General features: G+C 34.4%; 1 protein-coding gene across 2 annotated transcripts in view; it reads right to left on the minus strand.

Annotated features, from left to right (window-relative positions):
* LOC117340300 (protein Aster-B-like) overlaps positions 1-21,588 on the minus strand; it is a 74,059-nt gene that overhangs the window by 40,311 nt on the left and 12,160 nt on the right. For both annotated transcript variants that reach the window (XM_033902067.1, XM_033902066.1), the window contains exons 2-4: positions 19,814-19,915; positions 9,228-9,810; positions 8,872-8,956 (exon numbers count right to left, since the gene is read on the minus strand). In XM_033902067.1, the coding sequence (XP_033757958.1) occupies positions 8,872-8,956; positions 9,228-9,810; positions 19,814-19,915 (770 nt within the window). The remainder of the gene's footprint in view (positions 1-8,871; positions 8,957-9,227; positions 9,811-19,813; positions 19,916-21,588) is intronic.

Here is a 21,588-nt window from a genome sequence, read left to right on the forward strand (position 1 = left end):
CCCAGAATTACAAACTGTGTCAGACCTCATCCCAGGGTTACAAACTTTGTCTGGCCTCATCCCAGAATTACAAACTTTGTCTGGCCTCATCCCAGGATTACAAACTTTGTCTGTCTGGCCTCATCCCAGGATTACAAACTTTGTCTGACCTCATCCCAGTATTACAACCTTTGTCTGACCTCATCCCAGGATAACAAACTTTGTCTAACCTCATCCCAGGATTACAAACTTTGTCTGGCCTCATCCCAGGATTACAAATTTCGTCTGACCTCATCCCAGGATTACAAATTTCGTCTGACCTCATCCCAGGATTACAAACTTTGTCTGACCTCATCCCAGGGTTACAAACTTTGTCTGACCTCATCCCAGGATTACAAATTTTGTCTGACCTCATCCCAGGATTACAAACTGTGTCTGTCTGGCCTCATCCCAGGATTACAAACTTTGTCTGGCCTCATCCCAGGATTACAAACTTTGTCCGACCTCATCCCAGGATTACAAACTTTGTCTGGCCTCATCCCAGGATTACAAACTTTGTCTGTCTGACCTCATCCCAGGGTTACAAACTGTGTCTGACCTCATCCCAGGATTAACTAACAGCGATTCTAGATCTTACAGTTAGTAATCATATATAAGTCATCTGAGTGTTTCATATTTGACCCCTGTGACCTGTGATAAGGTCTTTTTACAAAGTCTGTTGAGTGTCATATCCCAGGAAACTACCAATCAATGTATCTTGATTCTAGGGTTTTTAGTCAAATGGATGTAATTTTAACAAATTTGATCCCTGTAAACTTGATTCTAGTACAAGATTATTTCTTTATATAAATTGTGCCATGCTTCATCTGAGGAACTGACCACTCAAATATCTGGATTCTTATAAGCATTTTAGTCAAAAGAATACATTTGAGCTTTTTGATCAATTTGATCTCTGTCACCTATAATATGGGTCAAGGTAATTTTTTTTTTTTCCAAATTTTGTCAAGCTTCATCTGATAAGCCTTCAACTGAAAGTCTTTTAGCTTATAGAGAAGTTGTTTAAAGGAAAAAGTTGACAACAGAAACCAACTAATACTGTACTATACTTACTGGACAGGCACAAATAGCACAATGATCATAATCTTCTCATTGTTTTAAATAGCAAACTAAACGAACAAAAGAATATCAAAACTATAAATAACAAGACAAGACAAAAAATGCATCAATAATGACGGCAGATTTAATCCTGGAGCAGATCAGCTTCAGGCTTGACAGTGCTGGAACCAATTATGTTAGCATAAAGGAGAATTCTAATCAAATTATACCAGAAACATCTTAAATAAATGTTTGCAGCTTCAAGATGAAACACGTTAACAATCTAATGTATGTCAGGAATAGGTATCATTTCACCAAATATTATTGGAAATGTAATACGCTTTGAGCGAAATGTCAGCTAAACTAATCTAGCTGATCCTGAAATAGATGTACACATTCAATATCATGTTACTTAACTTCCTATCCCTGCAAACTTGTGGTATGGCTCACGATATTATGGTGCATAAACTCTGTTGTAAGGCATCACTTTCAAGTTTGCGGTGTTAAGATAACAATAAGATTGAAGCCCAATTGATTACAAAAGATTTCATTATCAGTAATGACAGTTGGGAAATTCAATTTCAACTTCACCATCAATATCATCAGAACCCATTAACCATATATAGATACACTGGTATACCGGTATAATATAAACCAACTTCACCATCAATATCATCAGAGCCCATTAACCATATATAGATACACTGGTATACCGGTATAATATAAACCAACTTCACCATCAATATCATCAGAACCCATTAACCATATATAGATACACTGGTATACCGGTATAATATAAACCATTAACCATATATAGATACACTGGTATACCGGTATAATATAAACCAACTTCACCATCAATATCATCAGAACCCATTAACCATACATAGATACACTGGTATACCGGTATAATATAAACCATTAACCATATATAGATACACTGGTATACCAGTATAATATAAACCATTAACCATATATAGATACACTGGTATATACCGGTATAATATAAACCATTAACCATATATAGATACACTTGTATACCGGTATAATATAAACCATTAACCATATATAGATACACTGGTATACCGGTATAATATAAACCATTAACCATATATAGATACACTTGTATATCGGTATAATATAAACCAACTTCACCATCAATATCATCAGAACCATTAACCATATATAGATACACTTGTATACCGGTATAATATAAACCAACTTCACCATCAATATCATCAGAGCTCATTAACCATATATAGATACACTGGTATATACCGGTATAATATAAACCATTAACCATATATAGATACACTGGTATATACCGGTATAATATAAACCATTAACCATATATAGATACACTGGTATATCGGTATAATATAAACCATTAACCATATATAGATACACTGGTATACCGGTATAATATAAACCATTAACCATATATAGATACACTGGTATACCGGTATAATATAAACCAACTTCACCATCAATATCATCAGAGCCCATTAACCATATATAGATACACTGGTATACCGGTATAATATAAACCATTAACCATATATAGATACACTGGTATACCGGTATAATATAAACCATTAACCATATATAGATACACTGGTATACCGGTATAATATAAACCATTAACCATATATAGATACACTGGTATATACCGGTATAATATAAACCATTAACCATATATAGATACACTGGTATACCGGTATAATATAAACCATTAACCATATATAGATACACTGGTATACCGGTATAATATAAACCATTAACCATATATAGATACACTGGTATACCGGTATAATATAAACCATTAACCATATAGATACACTGGTATATACCGGTATAATATAAACCATTAACCATATATAGATACACTGGTATACCGGTATAATATAAACCATTAACCATATATAGATACACTAGTATACCGGTATAATATAAACCAACTTCACCATCAATATCATCAGAGCCCATTAACCATATATAGATACACTGGTATACCAGTATAATATAAACCATTAACCATATATAGATACACTGGTATACCAGTATAATATAAACCAACTTCACCATCAATATCATCAGAACCATTAACCATATATAGATACACTGGTATATACCGGTATAATATAAACCATTAACCATATATAGATACACTGGTATACCGGTATAATATAAACCAACTTCACCATCAATATCATCAATACCCATTAACCATATATAGATACACTGGTATACCGGTATAATATAAACCATTAACCATATATAGATACACTGGTATACCGGTATAATATAAACCAACTTCACCATCAATATCCCATTAACCATATATAGATACACTGGTATACCGGTATAATATAAACCATTAACCATATATAGATACACTGGTATACCGGTATAATATAAACCAACTTCACCATCAATATCATCAGAGCCCATTAACCATATATAGATACACTGGTATATACCGGTATAATATAAACCATTAACCATATATAGATACACTGGTATATACCGGTATAATATAAACCATTAACCATATATAGATACACTGGTATATACCGGTATAATATAAACCATTAACCATATATAGATACACTGGTATATACCGGTATAATATAAACCATTAACCATATATAGATACACTGGTATACCGGTATAATATAAACCAACTTCACCATCAATATCATCAGAGCCCATTAACCATATATAGATACACTGGTATATACCGGTATAATATAAACCATTAACCATATATAGATACACTGGTATACCGGTATAATATAAACCATTAACCATATATAGATACACTGGTATACCGGTATAATATAAACCAACTTCACCATCAATATCATCAGAGCCCATTAACCATCAATAGATACACTGGTATACCAGTATAATATAAACCATTAACCATATATAGATACACTGGTATACCGGTATAATATAAACCATTAACCATATATAGATACACTGGTATACCGGTATAATATAAACCAACTTCACCATCAATATCATCAGAACCCATTAACCATATATAGATACACTGGTATACCAGTATAATATAAACCATTAACCATACATAGATACACTGGTATACCAGTATAATATAAACCATTAACCATATATAGATACACTGGTATACCAGTATAATATAAACCAACTTCACCATCAATATCATCAGAACCATTAACCATATATAGATACACTGGTATATACCGGTATAATATAAACCATTAACCATATATAGATACACTGGTATACCAGTATAATATAAACCAACTTCACCATCAATATCATCAATACCCATTAACCATATATAGATACACTGGTATATACCGGTATAATATAAACCATTAACCATATATAGATACACTGGTATACCAGTATAATATAAACCAACTTCACCATCAATATCATCAATACCCATTAACCATATATAGATACACTGGTATACCGGTATAATATAAACCAACTTCACCATCAATATCATCAATACCCATTAACCATATATAGATACACTGGTATACCGGTATAATATAAACCATTAACCATATATAGATACACTGGTATACCGGTATAATATAAACCAACTTCACCATCAATATCATCAATACCCATTAACCATATATAGATACACTGGTATACCGGTATAATATAAACCATTAACCATATATAGATACACTGGTATACCGGTATAATATAAACCAACTTCACCATCAATATCATCAGAGCCCATTAACCATATATAGATACACTGGTATATACCGGTATAATATAAACCATTAACCATATATAGATACACTGGTATATACCGGTATAATATAAACCATTAACCATATATAGATACACTGGTATATACCGGTATAATATAAACCATTAACCATATATAGATACACTGGTATATACCGGTATAATATAAACCATTAACCATATATAGATACACTGGTATACCGGTATAATATAAACCAACTTCACCATCAATATCATCAGAGCCCATTAACCATATATAGATACACTGGTATATACCGGTATAATATAAACCATTAACCATATATAGATACACTGGTATACCGGTATAATATAAACCATTAACCATATATAGATACACTGGTATACCGGTATAATATAAACCAACTTCACCATCAATATCATCAGAGCCCATTAACCATCAATAGATACACTGGTATACCAGTATAATATAAACCATTAACCATATATAGATACACTGGTATACCGGTATAATATAAACCAACTTCACCATCAATATCATCAGAGCCCATTAACCATATATAGATACACTGGTATACCGGTATAATATAAACCATTAACCATATATAGATACACTGGTATACCGGTATAATATAAACCATTAACCATATATAGATACACTGGTATACCGGTATAATATAAACCAACTTCACCATCAATATCATCAGAACCCATTAACCATATATAGATACACTGGTATACCAGTATAATATAAACCATTAACCATATATAGATACACTGGTATACCGGTATAATATAAACCATTAACCATATATAGATACACTGGTATATACCGGTATAATATAAACCAACTTCACCATCAATATCATCAGAGCCCATTAACCATATATAGATACACTGGTATACCGGTATAATATAAACCATTAACCATATATAGATACACTGGTATACCGGTATAATATAAACCATTAACCATATATAGATACACTGGTATACCGGTATAATATAAACCAACTTCACCATCAATATCATCAGAGCCCATTAACCATATATAGATACACTTGTATACCGGTATAATATAAACCAACTTCACCATCAATATCATCAGAGCCCATTAACCATATATAGATACACTGGTATATACCGGTATAATATAAACCATTAACCATATATAGATACACTGGTATACCGGTATAATATAAACCATTAACCATATATAGATACACTGGTATACCGGTATAATATAAACCAACTTCACCATCAATATCATCAGAGCCCATTAACCATATATAGATACACTGGTATATACCGGTATAATATAAACCATTAACCATATATAGATACACTGGTATATACCGGTATAATATAAACCATTAACCATATATAGATACACTTGTATACCGGTATAATATAAACCAACTTCACCATCAATATCATCAGAGCCCATTAACCATATATAGATACACTGGTATATACCGGTATAATATAAACCATTAACCATATATAGATACACTGGTATACCGGTATAATATAAACCATTAACCATATATAGATACACTGGTATACCGGTATAATATAAACCATTAACCATATATAGATACACTGGTATACCGGTATAATATAAACCATTAACCATATATAGATACACTGGTATACCGGTATAATATAAACCAACTTCACCATCAATATCATCAGAGCCCATTAACCATATATAGATACACTGGTATACCGGTATAATATAAACCATTAACCATATATAGATACACTGGTATACCGGTATAATATAAACCAACTTCACCATCAATATCATCAGAACCATTAACCATATAGATACACTGGTATACCGGTATAATATAAACCATTAACCATATATAGATACACTGGTATACCAGTATAATATAAACCATTAACCATATATAGATACACTGGTATACCAGTATAATATAAACCAACTTCCTTTGTATGTGATTGACCTTTTGTGAATTCATTTACTTCATTTCAAGTTTGAATGAATGGTCACTTGTATACAAAGCTATACTTAGTGTTTAATCTTGGCAGCTGATGATTTGGATCAGACAGAGATTTCCATCTATATAACACATTTTCCGTAACCTACTGTAACATAGAATTTAGTTAGGGATATAGACAATTGTTTTTGTACTTCAATTTCATCAGAAAATTGTCATTTACTTCATCAGTGACCGCCTTTATAACAGGACCACCAGAGATCCTATTGGTCAGAGTGGAAAGGTGATATGACCTTTATAACAGGACCACCAGACATCCTATTGGTCAGAGTGGAAAGGTGATATGACCTTTATAACAGGACCACCAGACATCCTATTGGTCAGACTGGAAAGGTGATATGACCTTTATAACAGGACCACCAGACATCCTATTGGTCAGAGTGGAAAGGTGATATGACCTTTATAACAGGACCACCAGACATCCTATTGGTCAGAGTGGAAAGGTGATATGACCTTTATAACAGGACCACCAGACATCCTATTGGTCAGACTGGAGAGGTGATATGACCTTTATAACAGGACCACCAGACATCCTATTGGTCAGAGTGGAAAGGTGATATGACCTTTATAACAGGACCACCAGACATCCTATTGGTCAGACTGGAGAGGTGATATGACCTTTATAACAGGACCACCAGACATCCTATTGGTCAGAGTGGAAAGGTGATATGACCTTTATAACAGGACCACCAGACATCCTATTGGTCAGAGTGGAAAGGTGATATGACCTTTATAACAGGACCACCAGACATCCTATTGGTCAGAGTGGAAAGGTGATATGACCTTTATAACAGGACCATTAGACATCCTATTGGTCAGAGTGGAAAGGTGATATGACCTTTATAATAGGACCACCAGACATCCTATTGGTCAGAGTGGAGAGGTAATATGACCTTTATAACAGGACCACCAGACATCCTATTGGTCAGAGTGGAAAGGTGATATGACCTTTATAATAGGACCACCAGAGATCCTATTGGTCAGAGTGGAAAGGTGATATGACCTTTATAACAGGACCATTAGACATCCTATTGGTCAGAGTGGAAAGGTGATATGACCTTTATAATAGGACCACCAGACATCCTATTGGTCAGAGTGGAGAGGTAATATGACCTTTATAACAGGACCACCAGACATCCTATTGGTCAGAGTGGAAAGGTGATATGACCTTTATAACAGGACCACCAGACATCCTATTGGTCAGAGTGGAAAGGTGATATGACCTTTATAATAGGACCACCAGACATCCTATTGGTCAGAGTGGAGAGGTGATATGACCTTTATAACAGGACCATTAGACATCCTATTGGTCAGAGTGGAAAGGTGATATGACCTTTATAACAGGACCACCAGAGATCCTATTGGTCAGAGTGGAAAGGTGATATGACCTTTATAACAGGACCACCAGACATCCTATTGGTCAGAGTGGAGAGGTGATATGACCTTTATAACAGGACCACCAGACATCCTATTGGTCAGAGTGGAAAGGTGATATGACCTTTATAATAGGACCACCAGACATCCTATTGGTCAGAGTGGAAAGGTGATATGACCTTTATAACAGGACCACCAGACATCCTATTGGTCAGAGTGGAAAGGTGATATGACCTTTATAACAGGACCACCAGACATCCTATTGGTCAGAGTGGAAAGGTGATATGACCTTTATAATAGGACCACCAGACATCCTATTGGTCAGAGTGGAAAGGTGATATGACTATGTACTATACTTATAAAAGTATCAAAAGATGTTCTAGAGCAGGTCATAAACTAGCCCATGTCCTTCACACTCACATAATCCTCACATGCCCTCATCGCTCACACTCCTTAATTACCCACCATCAGTCAGACACTGACACAGTATACTGAATATATAGAGAAACTTACCCACTATCAGTCAGACACTGACCCAGTATACTGAATATATAGAGAAACTTACCCACTATCAGTCACACTGACCAAGTATACTGAATATATAGAGAAACTTACCCACTATCAGTCAGACTGAATATATAGATAAACTTACCCACTATCAGTCGCTCATCACTTGGGACATCCTTGAAAAACTTCTTGAAATCATCTGTTCTTGATTTATAGGATGGACTCCACATCTACAAAGACACCAGAAATCTGTTATACATTACAAAACACAGTATCAATCTTAATCATGACCCATCAAATGGAAAACAAACCGGGAAATTCATGAGCTTTTTAAAAGAGATAGCTGATTTCCCAGTATATATATTCCTCGTCACTCATTCCTTACTGTGACACGGCTGAATCGTGTAATTCCAGTATATATTACTACCCCCTCATTATTTACTGTGACACGGCTGAATCGTGTAATTCCAGTATATATTACTCGTGCCGTTCATTACTTACCGTGTACCAAGGAGCAGTTTTCTTTTTCTTGTCACTCTTCTTACTGACGTTAGATTCATCCACTGACGTTTTGTCGCTGAGTGTTCCATTTTTACATTCCACACTCAGATTCAGATCCAAGGATTTTTCAGAACACTTATCCATTATATTATCCAATGACTTCTCAAACGACCTTTCGCGTGAGTGAGCCCGTGTAAATTCGGCACTGCTCCGACTACCCGAGTCCGAAGCTCTCTCTAGTCCTTTTAAAGATGATGACCTTTCAATGTCAGATTTTGCGACGGACAACTTATCATTACACATGTATGGTGAATTTGCTGATGAGACTGTGACCTTTGGAGTGACCTTGGAAATTGGTGATTTCTCACCATACAGAGATGTTTCTGTCTCAACCTGAGATTTCTTTGACTCCAAACTCTTGGAGGCAGAATTTGAATCTGATAGCACATTATAATCAACAGAATTAGATAATTTGTGGTCCGTTGTGAAGGTGTTGTCGAGGTGCATGTCTGATTGACAGGTGGGTGAGTATTCCACATCCTTGACTGGAGGAGACCCTCTATAAACCGGACTACAATTTCTCCTGAAAAATATTGTGGATATAAGAGATATAAAACAAGACTTAAACTTCTATAAAGTTGTATGTCAAACAAAACAAGGATATACAGCTACAAGAGATCACAGAGGGATGATGGCAACTACCATTGAAAGTTCTTTATTTGTAGTTTGTAAGAGTGATCTCTACTCATATTTACCTCCGAATATTGTATTGACAAAATATTACTGTACTATTCAGTCTCGATACTGAACATTACAACTAGCGATGAAGAAACCACCAATGACATTGGTAAATTTCTCAGAAATTACAAACTTCTGTCAAAACCAGAGATCACTGGCCCCTGTAAGCTATCTTTCTCAAACTTAACATGCACAAAAGGGACAGACGGAAACCTACAAATTAAATTTGAGATCCCTCAAGCTTTTTCTGAGGAATAGTGGGTAACAAACTTCAACTGTCAAAATTTGAAATGGCTACCTTTTGGCCATTTTGTTTTTGGGTCAGTCTCTAAATTTGCACAACTAGGGAACAATGGGAACTAACAGATGGATGGAACGACGGACCTCAGATGAAGGGCGATTTCAACAACCCCCCCATCTTATGATGGTGAGCTAAAGATCTGCTATGCTTTCACAATTTTTGGCTTAAAAATCAATATTCTCATATGACTTATTTTGCTGGGACAATGCACTTCATTTTTAGAGATATTTTTATTCTGGCAGTCTGGTATACATTGTGTACTTACCTGGGTAAATCACTCAATATACACTTACTCAGGTAAATCACTCAATATACACTTACCCAGGTAAACCATTTGATATACACTTACCCAGGTAAACCATTTAATATACACTTACCCAGGTAAACCATTTAATATACACTTACCCAGGTAAATCATTCAATACACACCAACCCAGGTAAATCATTCAATATACACTTACCCAAGTAAACCATTCAATACACACTTACCCAGGTAAACCATTTAATATACACTTACCCAGGTAAATCATTCAATACACACTAACCCAGGTAAATCACTCAATACACACTTACCCAGGTAAACCATTCAATACACACTAACCCAGGTAAATCACTCAATACACACTAACCCAGGTAAATCACTCAATATACACTTACCAAGGTAAACCATTCAATACACACTAACCCAGGTAAACCATTCAATATACACTTACCCAGGTAAATCATTCAATACACACTTACCCAGGTAAACCATTCAATACACACTTACCCTGGTAAATCACTCAATACACACTTACCCAGGTAAACCATTCAATACACACTAACCAAGGTAAATCATTCAATACACACTTACCCAGGTAAACCATTCAATACACACTAACCCAGGTAAATCATTCAATACACACTTACCCAGGTAAACCATTCAATACACACTTACCCTGGGTAAATCACTCAATACACACTAACCCAGGTAAACCATTCAATATACACTAACCAAGGTAAATCACTCAATACACACTAAACCAGGTAAACCATTCAATACACACTTACCCAGGTAAACCATTCAATACACACTAACCCAGGTAAACCATTCAATATACACTTACCCAGGTAAATCATTAAATATACACTTACCCAGGTAAATCATTAAATATACACTTACCCAGGTAAACCATTCAATATACACTTACCCAGGTAAATCAATCAATACACACTAACCCAGGTAAACCATTCAATACACACTAAACCAAGTAAACCATTTAATATACACTTACCCAGGTAAATCATTCCATATCAACATACCTAAGTAAATTACCATCAATATTCAGTTATTTAGGAGAGATCTCAGATGTTTATATCTGTACAGATTAATCACACACTTACCCAGGTAAATCATTCCACATACAGATATAAATCACACACTTACCCTGGTAATTCATTCCACATACATATATAAATCACACACTTACCCAGGTAAATCATTACACATACATATATAAATCACACACTTACCCAGGTAAATCATTCCACATACATATATAAATCACACACTTACCCAGGTAAATCATTCCACATACATATATAAATCACACACTTACCCAGGTAAATCATTCCACATACATATATAAATCACACACTTACCCAGGTAAATCATTCCACATACATATATAAATCACACACTTACCCAGGTAAATCATTCCACATACATATATAAATCACACACTTACCCAGGTAAATCATTCCACATACAGATATAAATCACACACTTACCCAGGTAAATCATTACACATACATATATAAATCACACACTTACCCAGGTAAATCATTACACATACATATATAAATCACACACTTACCCAGGTAAATCATTCCACATACATATATAAATCACACACTTACCCAGGTAAATCATTCCACATACATATATAAATCACACACTTACCCAGGTAAATCATTACACATACAGATATAAATCACACACTTACCCAGGTAAATCATTACACATACATATATAAATCACACACTTACCCAGGGGAATCATTCCACATACATATATAAATCACACACTTACCCAGGTAAATCATTACACATACATATATAAATCACACACTTACCCAGGTAAATCATTACACATACATATATAAATCACACACTTACCCAGGTAAATCATTACACATACATATATAAATCACACACTTACCCAGGTAAATCATTCCACATACATATATAAATCACACACTTACCCAGGTAAACCATTACACATACATATATAAATCACACATTTACCCAGGTAAATCATTCCACATACATATATAAATCACACACTTACCCAGGTAAATCATTACACATACATATATAAATCACACACTTACCCAGGTAAATCATTCCACATACATATATAAATCACACACTTACCCAGGTAAATCATTACACATACATATATAAATCACACACTTACCCTGGGGAATCATTCCACATACATATATAAATCACACACTTACCCAGGTAAATCATTCCACATACATATATAAATCACACACTTACCCACGTAAATCATTACACATACATATATAAATCACACACTTACCCAGGTAAATCATTCCACATACAGATATAAATCACACACTTACCCAGGGGAATCATTACACATACATATATAAATCACACACTTACCAAGGTAAATCATTACACATACAGATATAAATCACACACTTACCCAGGTAAACCATTACACATACAGATATAAATCACACACTTACCCAGGGGAATCATTACACATACATATATAAATCACACACTTACCAAGGTAAATCATTCCACATACATATATAAATCACACACTTACCCAGGTAAATCATTCCACGTACATACACACTTACCCACGTAAATCATTACACATACATATATAAATCACACACTTACCCTGGGGAATCATTCCACATACATATATAAATCACACACTTACCCAGGTAAATCATTCCACATACATATATAAATCACACACTTACCCAGGTAAATCATTCCACATACATATATAAATCACACACTTACACAGGTAAATCATTCCACGTACATACACACTTACCCACGTAAATCATTACACATACATATATAAATCACACACTTACCCTGGGGAATCATTCCACATACATATATAAATCACACACTTACCCAGGTAAATCATTCCACATACATATATAAATCACACACTTACCCAGGTAAACCATTACACATACATATATAAATCACACACTTACCCAGGTAAATCATTACACATACATATATAAATCACACACTTACCCAGGTAAATCATTCCACATACATATATAAATCACACACTTACCCAGGTAAATCATTACACATACATATATAAATCACACACTTACCCAGGTAAATCATTACACATACATATATAAATCACACACTTACCCTGGGGAATCATTCCACATACATATATAAATCACACACTTACCCAGGTAAATCATTCCACATACATATATAAATCACACACTTACCCAGGTAAATCATTACACATACATATATAAATCACACACTTACCCAGGTAAATCATTCCACATACATATATAAATCACACACTTACCCAGGTAAATCATTACATATACATATATAAATCACACACTTACCCAGGTAAATCATTACATATACATATATAAATCACACACTTACCCAGGTAAATCATTACATATACATATATAAATCACACACTTACCCAGGTAAATCATTCCACATACATATATAAATCACACACTTACCCAGGTAAATCATTACACATACATATATAAATCACACACTTACCCAGGTAAATCATTACACATACATATATAAATCACACACTTACCCAGGTAAATCATTACACATACATATATAAATCACACACTTACCCAGGTAAATCATTCCACATACATATATAAATCACACACTTACCCAGGTAAATCATTCCACGTACATACACACTTACCCACGTAAATCATTACACATACATATATAAATCACACACTTACCCAGGTAAATCATTCCACGTACATATATAAATTACACACTTACCCACGTAAATCATTACACATACATATATAAATCACACACTTACCCAGGTAAATCATTCCACATACAGATATAAATCACACACTTACCCAGGTAAATCATTACACATACATATATAAATCACACACTTACCCAGGTAAATCATTACACATACATATATAAATCACACACTTACCCAGGTAAATCATTCCACGTACATACACACTTACCCAGGTAAATCATTACACATACATATATAAATCACACACTTACCCTGGGGAATCATTCCACATACATATATAAATCACACACTTACCCAGGTAAATCATTCCACATACATATATAAATCACACACTTACCCAGGTAAATCATTACACATACATATATAAATCACACACTTACCCAGGTAAACCATTACACATACATATATAAATCACACACTTACCCAGGTAAATCATTACACATACATATATAAATCACACACTTACCCAGGTAAATCATTCCACATACATATATAAATCACACACTTACCCAGGTAAATCATTACACATACATATATAAATCACACACTTACCCAGGTAAATCATTACACATACATATATAAATCACACACTTACCCTGGGGAATCATTCCACATACATATATAAATCACACACTTACCCAGGTAAATCATTCCACATACATATATAAATCACACACTTACCCAGGTAAATCATTACACATACATATATAAATCACACACTTACCCAGGTAAATCATTCCACATACATATATAAATCACACACTTACCCTGGGGAATCATTCCACATACATATATAAATCACACACTTACCCAGGTAAATCATTCCACATACATATATAAATCACACACATACCCTGGGGAATCATTCCACATACATATATAAATCACACACTTACCCAGGTAAATCATTCCACATACATATATAAATCACACACTTACCCAGGTAAATCATTACACATACATATATAAATCACACACTTACCCAGGTAAATCATTCCACATACATATATAAATCACACACTTACCCTGGGGAATCATTCCACATACATATATAAATCACACACTTACCCAGGTAAATCATTACACATACATATATAAATCACACACTTACCCTGGGGAATCATTCCACATACATATATAAATCACACACTTACCCAGGTAAATCATTCCACATACATATATAAATCACACACTTACCCACGTAAATCATTCCACATACATATATAAATCACACACTTACCCAGGTAAATCATTCCACATACATATATAAATCACACACTTACCCAGGTAAATCATTCCACATACATATATAAACCACACACTTACCCAGGTAAATCATTCCACGTACATATATAAATCACACACTTACCCACGTAAATCATTCCACATACATATATAAATCACACACTTACCCAGGTAAATCATTCCACGTACATATATAAATCACACACTTACCCACGTAAATCATTCCACATACATATATAAATCACACACTTACCCTGGTAAATCATTCCACATACATATATAAATCACACACTTACCCACGTAAATCATTCCACATACATATATAAATCACACACTTACCCAGGTAAACCATTCCACATACAGATATAAATCACACACTTACCCAGGTAAATCATTCCACATACATATATAAATCACACACTTACCCAGGTAAACCATTCCACATACAGATATAAATCACACACTTACCCAGGTAAATCATTACACATACATATATAAATCACACACTTACCCTGGGGAATCATTCCACATACATATATAAATCACTCACTTACCCAGGTAAATCATTCCACGTACATATATAAATCACACACTTACCCAGGTAAATCATTCCACATACATATATAAATCACACACTTACCCAGGTAAATCATTACATATACATATATAAATCACACACTTACCCAGGTAAATCATTACATATACATATATAAATCACACACTTACCCAGGTAAATCATTACACATACATATATAAATCACACACTTACCCAGGTAAATCATTCCACGTACATACACACTTACCCACGTAAATCATTACACATACATATATAAATCACACACTTACCCTGGGGAATCATTACACATACATATATAAATCACACACTTACCCAGGTAAATCATTCCACATACATATATAAATCACACACTTACCCAGGTAAATCATTCCACGTACATATATAAATTACACACTTACCCAGGTAAATCATTACACATACATATATAAATCACACACTTACCCAGGTAAATCATTACACATACAGATATAAATCACACACTTACCCAGGTAAATCATTACACATACATATATAAATCACACACTTACCCAGGTAAATCATTACACATACATATATAAATCACACACTTACCCAGGTAAATCATTCCACGTACATATATAAATCACACACTTACCCAGGTAAATCATTACACATACATATATAAATCACACACTTACCCAGGTAAATCATTACATATACATATATAAATCACACACTTACCCAGGTAAATCATTACATATACATATATAAATCACACACTTACCCAGGTAAATCATTACACATACATATATAAATCACACACTTACCCAGGTAAATCATTCCACGTACATACACACTTACCCACGTAAATCATTACACATACATATATAAATCACACACTTACCCTGGGGAATCATTACACATACATATATAAATCACACACTTACCCAGGTAAATCATTCCACATACATATATAAATCACACACTTACCCAGGTAAATCATTCCACGTACATATATAAATTACACACTTACCCAGGTAAATCATTACACATACATATATAAATCACACACTTACCCAGGTAAATCATTACACATACAGATATAAATCACACACTTACCCAGGTAAATCATTACACATACATATATAAATCACACACTTACCCAGGTAAATCATTACACATACATATATAAATCACACACTTACCCAGGTAAATCATTCCACATACATATATAAATCACACACTTACCCAGGTAAATCATTCCACGTACATATATAAATCACACACTTACCCAGGTAAATCATTCCACGTACATATATAAATCACACACTTACCCAGGTAAATCATTCCACGTACATATATAAATCACACACTTACCAAGGTAAATCATTCCACATACAGATATAAATCACACACTTACCCAGGTAAATCATTACACATACATATATAAATCACACACTTACCCAGGTAAATCATTCCACATACATATATAAATCACACACTTACCCAGGTAAATCATTACACATACAGATATAAATCACACACTTACCCATGTAAATCATTACACATACATATACAAGAGATCCCAGAGGGATCTTGGCGCCCACCATTGAATGATCTTTATAGGTTCCATGTCAGATTGATCTTTTCTCTACTTTTCCCTTCGTCTAAGTCTTACTAATCTGTGTAAATTCAGAAACAGCCCTCTAGTACTTTTCAAACAAGGGGAACCTATATATAAAATTTAAGATTTAGCGATAATGGCTGTCTGTTGTTTTCGGATTGGTCCCAAAATGCAACACCAGGGACCAAGGGGAACCTACATATGAAATTTGAGAAAGATCCCTTCAGTACCTTCTGTAAAATAGCGATAACAAACTTCAATTGTCAAAATACAAGATGGCTGCCTGTCGGGCAGGTTGTTTTCTGACTGGTCTCAAAATCCAATATGCATAACTAGGCACAGAGGGCAACCTACAAATGAAATTTCACAAAGATCCCTTCAGCAATTTCTGATAAATAGCGATAACAAACTTCAATTGTCAAAATCAAAGATGCCTGCCTGTCGGCCATGTTGTTTTCCTATTGGTCCCAAGAATTAGATGCAATATGCAGAACTACAGACCAAGGAGAACTTGCAAAAATGTTTGAGAAAGATCCCTTCAGTACTTTCTCAGAAATAGCGATAACAAACTTCAATTGTCAAAATCCAAGATGGCTGCCTGTTGGCCATGTTGTTTTCCGATAGGTCTCAAAATGCAATATGCATAACTAGGCACAAAGGGGAACCTACATATGAAATTTGAGAAAGATCCCTTCAGTACCTTCTGTAAAATAGCGATAACAAACTTCAATTGTCAAAATACAAGATGGCTGCCTGTCGGGCAGGTTGTTTTCTGACTGGTCTCAAAATCCAATATGCATAACTAGGCACAGAGGGCAACCTACAAATGAAATTTCACAAAGATCCCTTCAGCAATTTCTGATAAATAGCGATAACAAACTTCAATTGTCAAAATCCAAGATGGCTGCCTGTTGGCCATGTTGTTTTCCGATAGGTCTCAAAATGCAATATGCATAACTAAGCACAAAGGGGAACCTACATATGAAATTTGAGAAAGATCCCTTCAGTACTTTCTCAGAAATAGCGATAACAAACTTCAATTGTCAAAATTCAAGATGGCTGCCTGTCAGCCATGTTATTTTCCGATTGGTCTCAAAATGCAATATGCATAACTAGGCACCAAGGGGAATCTACATATGAAATTTGAGAAAGATCCCTTCAGTACTTTCTCAGAAATAGCGATAACAAACTTCAATTGTCAAAATCCAAGATGGCTGCCTGTCGGCCATGTTGTTTTCCGATTGGTCTCAAAATGCAATATGCATAACTAGGCACCAAGGGAAACCTACATATGAAATTTGAGAAAGATCCCTTCAGTACTTTTTCAGAAATAGCGATAACAAACTTCAATTGTCAAAATCCAAGATGGCTGCCTGTCGGCTATGTTGTTTTCCGATTGGTCTCAAAATGCAATATGCATAACTAGGCACCAAGGGGAATCTACATATGAAATTTGAGAAAGATCCCTTCAGTACTTTCTCAGAAATAGCGATAACAAACTTCAATTGTCAAAATCCAAGATGGCTGCCTGTCGGCCATGTTGTTTTCCGATTGGTCTCAAAATGCAACATGCATAACTAGGCACCAAGGGAAACCTACATGTGAAATTTGAGAAAGATCCCTTCAGTACTTTCTCAGAAATAGCGATAACAAACTTCAATTGTCAAAATCCAAGATGGCTGCCTGTCGGCCATGTTGTTTTCCGATTGGTCTCAAAATGCAATATGCATAACTAAGCACCAAGGGGAGCTTACATATGAAATTTCAGAAATATACCTTCAGTACTTTCTCAGAAATAGCGATAACAAACTTCAATTGTCAAAATCCAAGATGGCTGCCTGTCGGCCATGTTGTTTTCCGATTGGTCTCAAAATGCAATATGCATAACTAGGCACCAAGGGAAACCCACATATGAAATTTGAGAAAGATCCCTTCAGTACTTTCTGAGGATTAGCGATAACAAGAATTGTTTACGGACGGACGGAGGGACGGACGGACGGACGGACGACGGACCACGGACGCAGGGCGATTTGAATAGCCCACCATCTGATGATGGTGGGCTAATAAATCACACACTTACCCAGGGGAATCACAGTTCATACTCTCTACATTTGTGAATGGCTCAGAACTTGTTGAGGACTCCTGGCTGGAGTTGACCGGGGAAATCTCTCCTGCCTTCCGTCTGTAACACACAGATGTTATATTGTTGTTTAATCATGGAGAGAATCCTTGGAAAATCAGGGTTTTACTTCATTGTATTGGACTCATATACTTCATGTACACGAAGAATCCATAGATTTCATCAGAGGTATTAATTTACTAGGAAAACTGTAAACTATTAACACCTTAATTAATGAATATTACAATGTTTTTATATCTTTATCAAGGATATCATTGTAATATACCTGGTAGAATACATTTTTGTTTTTGTAAAAGATTACAACAGAATATCAAAAATAAAGTTAACCAAGTTAGTTAAAACTTCAAGGATTATTATTGTAGATACTTATATCATAATTATTATTGTAGATACTTATATCATAATTATTATTGTAGATACTTATATCATAGTTATTATTGTAGATACTTATATCATAATTATTATTGTAGATACTTATATCATAATTATTATTGTAGATACTTATATCATAATTTTTATTGTAGATACTTATATCATAATTATTATTGTAGATACTTATATCATAATTATAATGAATTAGTTCTGATAAAATATCACAGAAACATTTGCCCACAAGTTTTCTTTACAAACAAAAACACAGCCATAATCTTATATTTACATTCCTAATGTGGTTTGCTGATATGAACATACCAAGTGAAAACAACAAACATATGACCATGAATACACTATGAAAACCGTATGAAAACATTGTCTCTTGTGCAAATCACCTGATTAATCGGGTCATACTAATACGCCATCGACAGTAAGACAGGAAGAGTAGCTTCCCTTGGATCGATAACGTTGGTACGAGATAAGTGTTAAAAATATTGAATGATTGTATTTAATATTATTTTTACTTTAATACTTCTTTCTTTTTATTTTATACAAAATTAAACAAAAAAGACCGGAAAATGCGGAACGACATTAAAACAATGACGTGGTGCATAGGCGGGATCTCCCGGCTGTTCTAATAATTTGGCGTTTCGTCGTTTACATGACAAATTTTTCTTTTTAATAAAATTTCTCATTTTCTCGATATAAATTTTTTAAATCAAGGTTATGTAAATATATGAATTGAATAGATTTTTTTAATTTTCATTGCGGCTATGAATACCAGTAGCTAGCTACATATCCTCCGAGGTGCCACAGGATATGTAGCTAGCTACTGGTATTCATAGCCGCAATGAAAATTAAAAAAATCTATTCAATCCATATATAATTAATTATCCATTCTTTGTATGCAGAATGCTGCTTTCTGATTAGTTAGGAATTTTATTCATACCTCTATGAAAAAAAAATATCTGAAAATGGCCTGAACAATGTGATATATCACAATACGGTTTGGTTTGTTTTTGTTTAACGTCCTATTAACAGTCAGGGTCATTTAAGGACGTGTCAGGTTTTGGAGGTGGAGGAAAGCCGGAGGACCCGGAGAAAAACCACCGGTCTATGGTCAGTACCTGGCAACTGCCCCACGTAGGTTTCGAACTCACAACTCAGTGGTGGAGGGCTAGTGATAAAGTGCCGGGACACCTTAACCACTCAGCCACCGCGCTCACAATACGGCCATTGATATGCGTATTGATTTGTGAAAAAGAATCCCTTATAAGATCAGTTAAGTTGTACATAAAACATGTTTTAATTTTAAAAATAAATTTAAAAAAAAATAATTATAA

Source organism: Pecten maximus, chromosome 13 (genome assembly GCF_902652985.1).
Source record: "Pecten maximus chromosome 13, xPecMax1.1, whole genome shotgun sequence".
In the NCBI taxonomy this organism is placed as follows: Eukaryota; Metazoa; Mollusca; class Bivalvia; order Pectinida; family Pectinidae; genus Pecten; species Pecten maximus.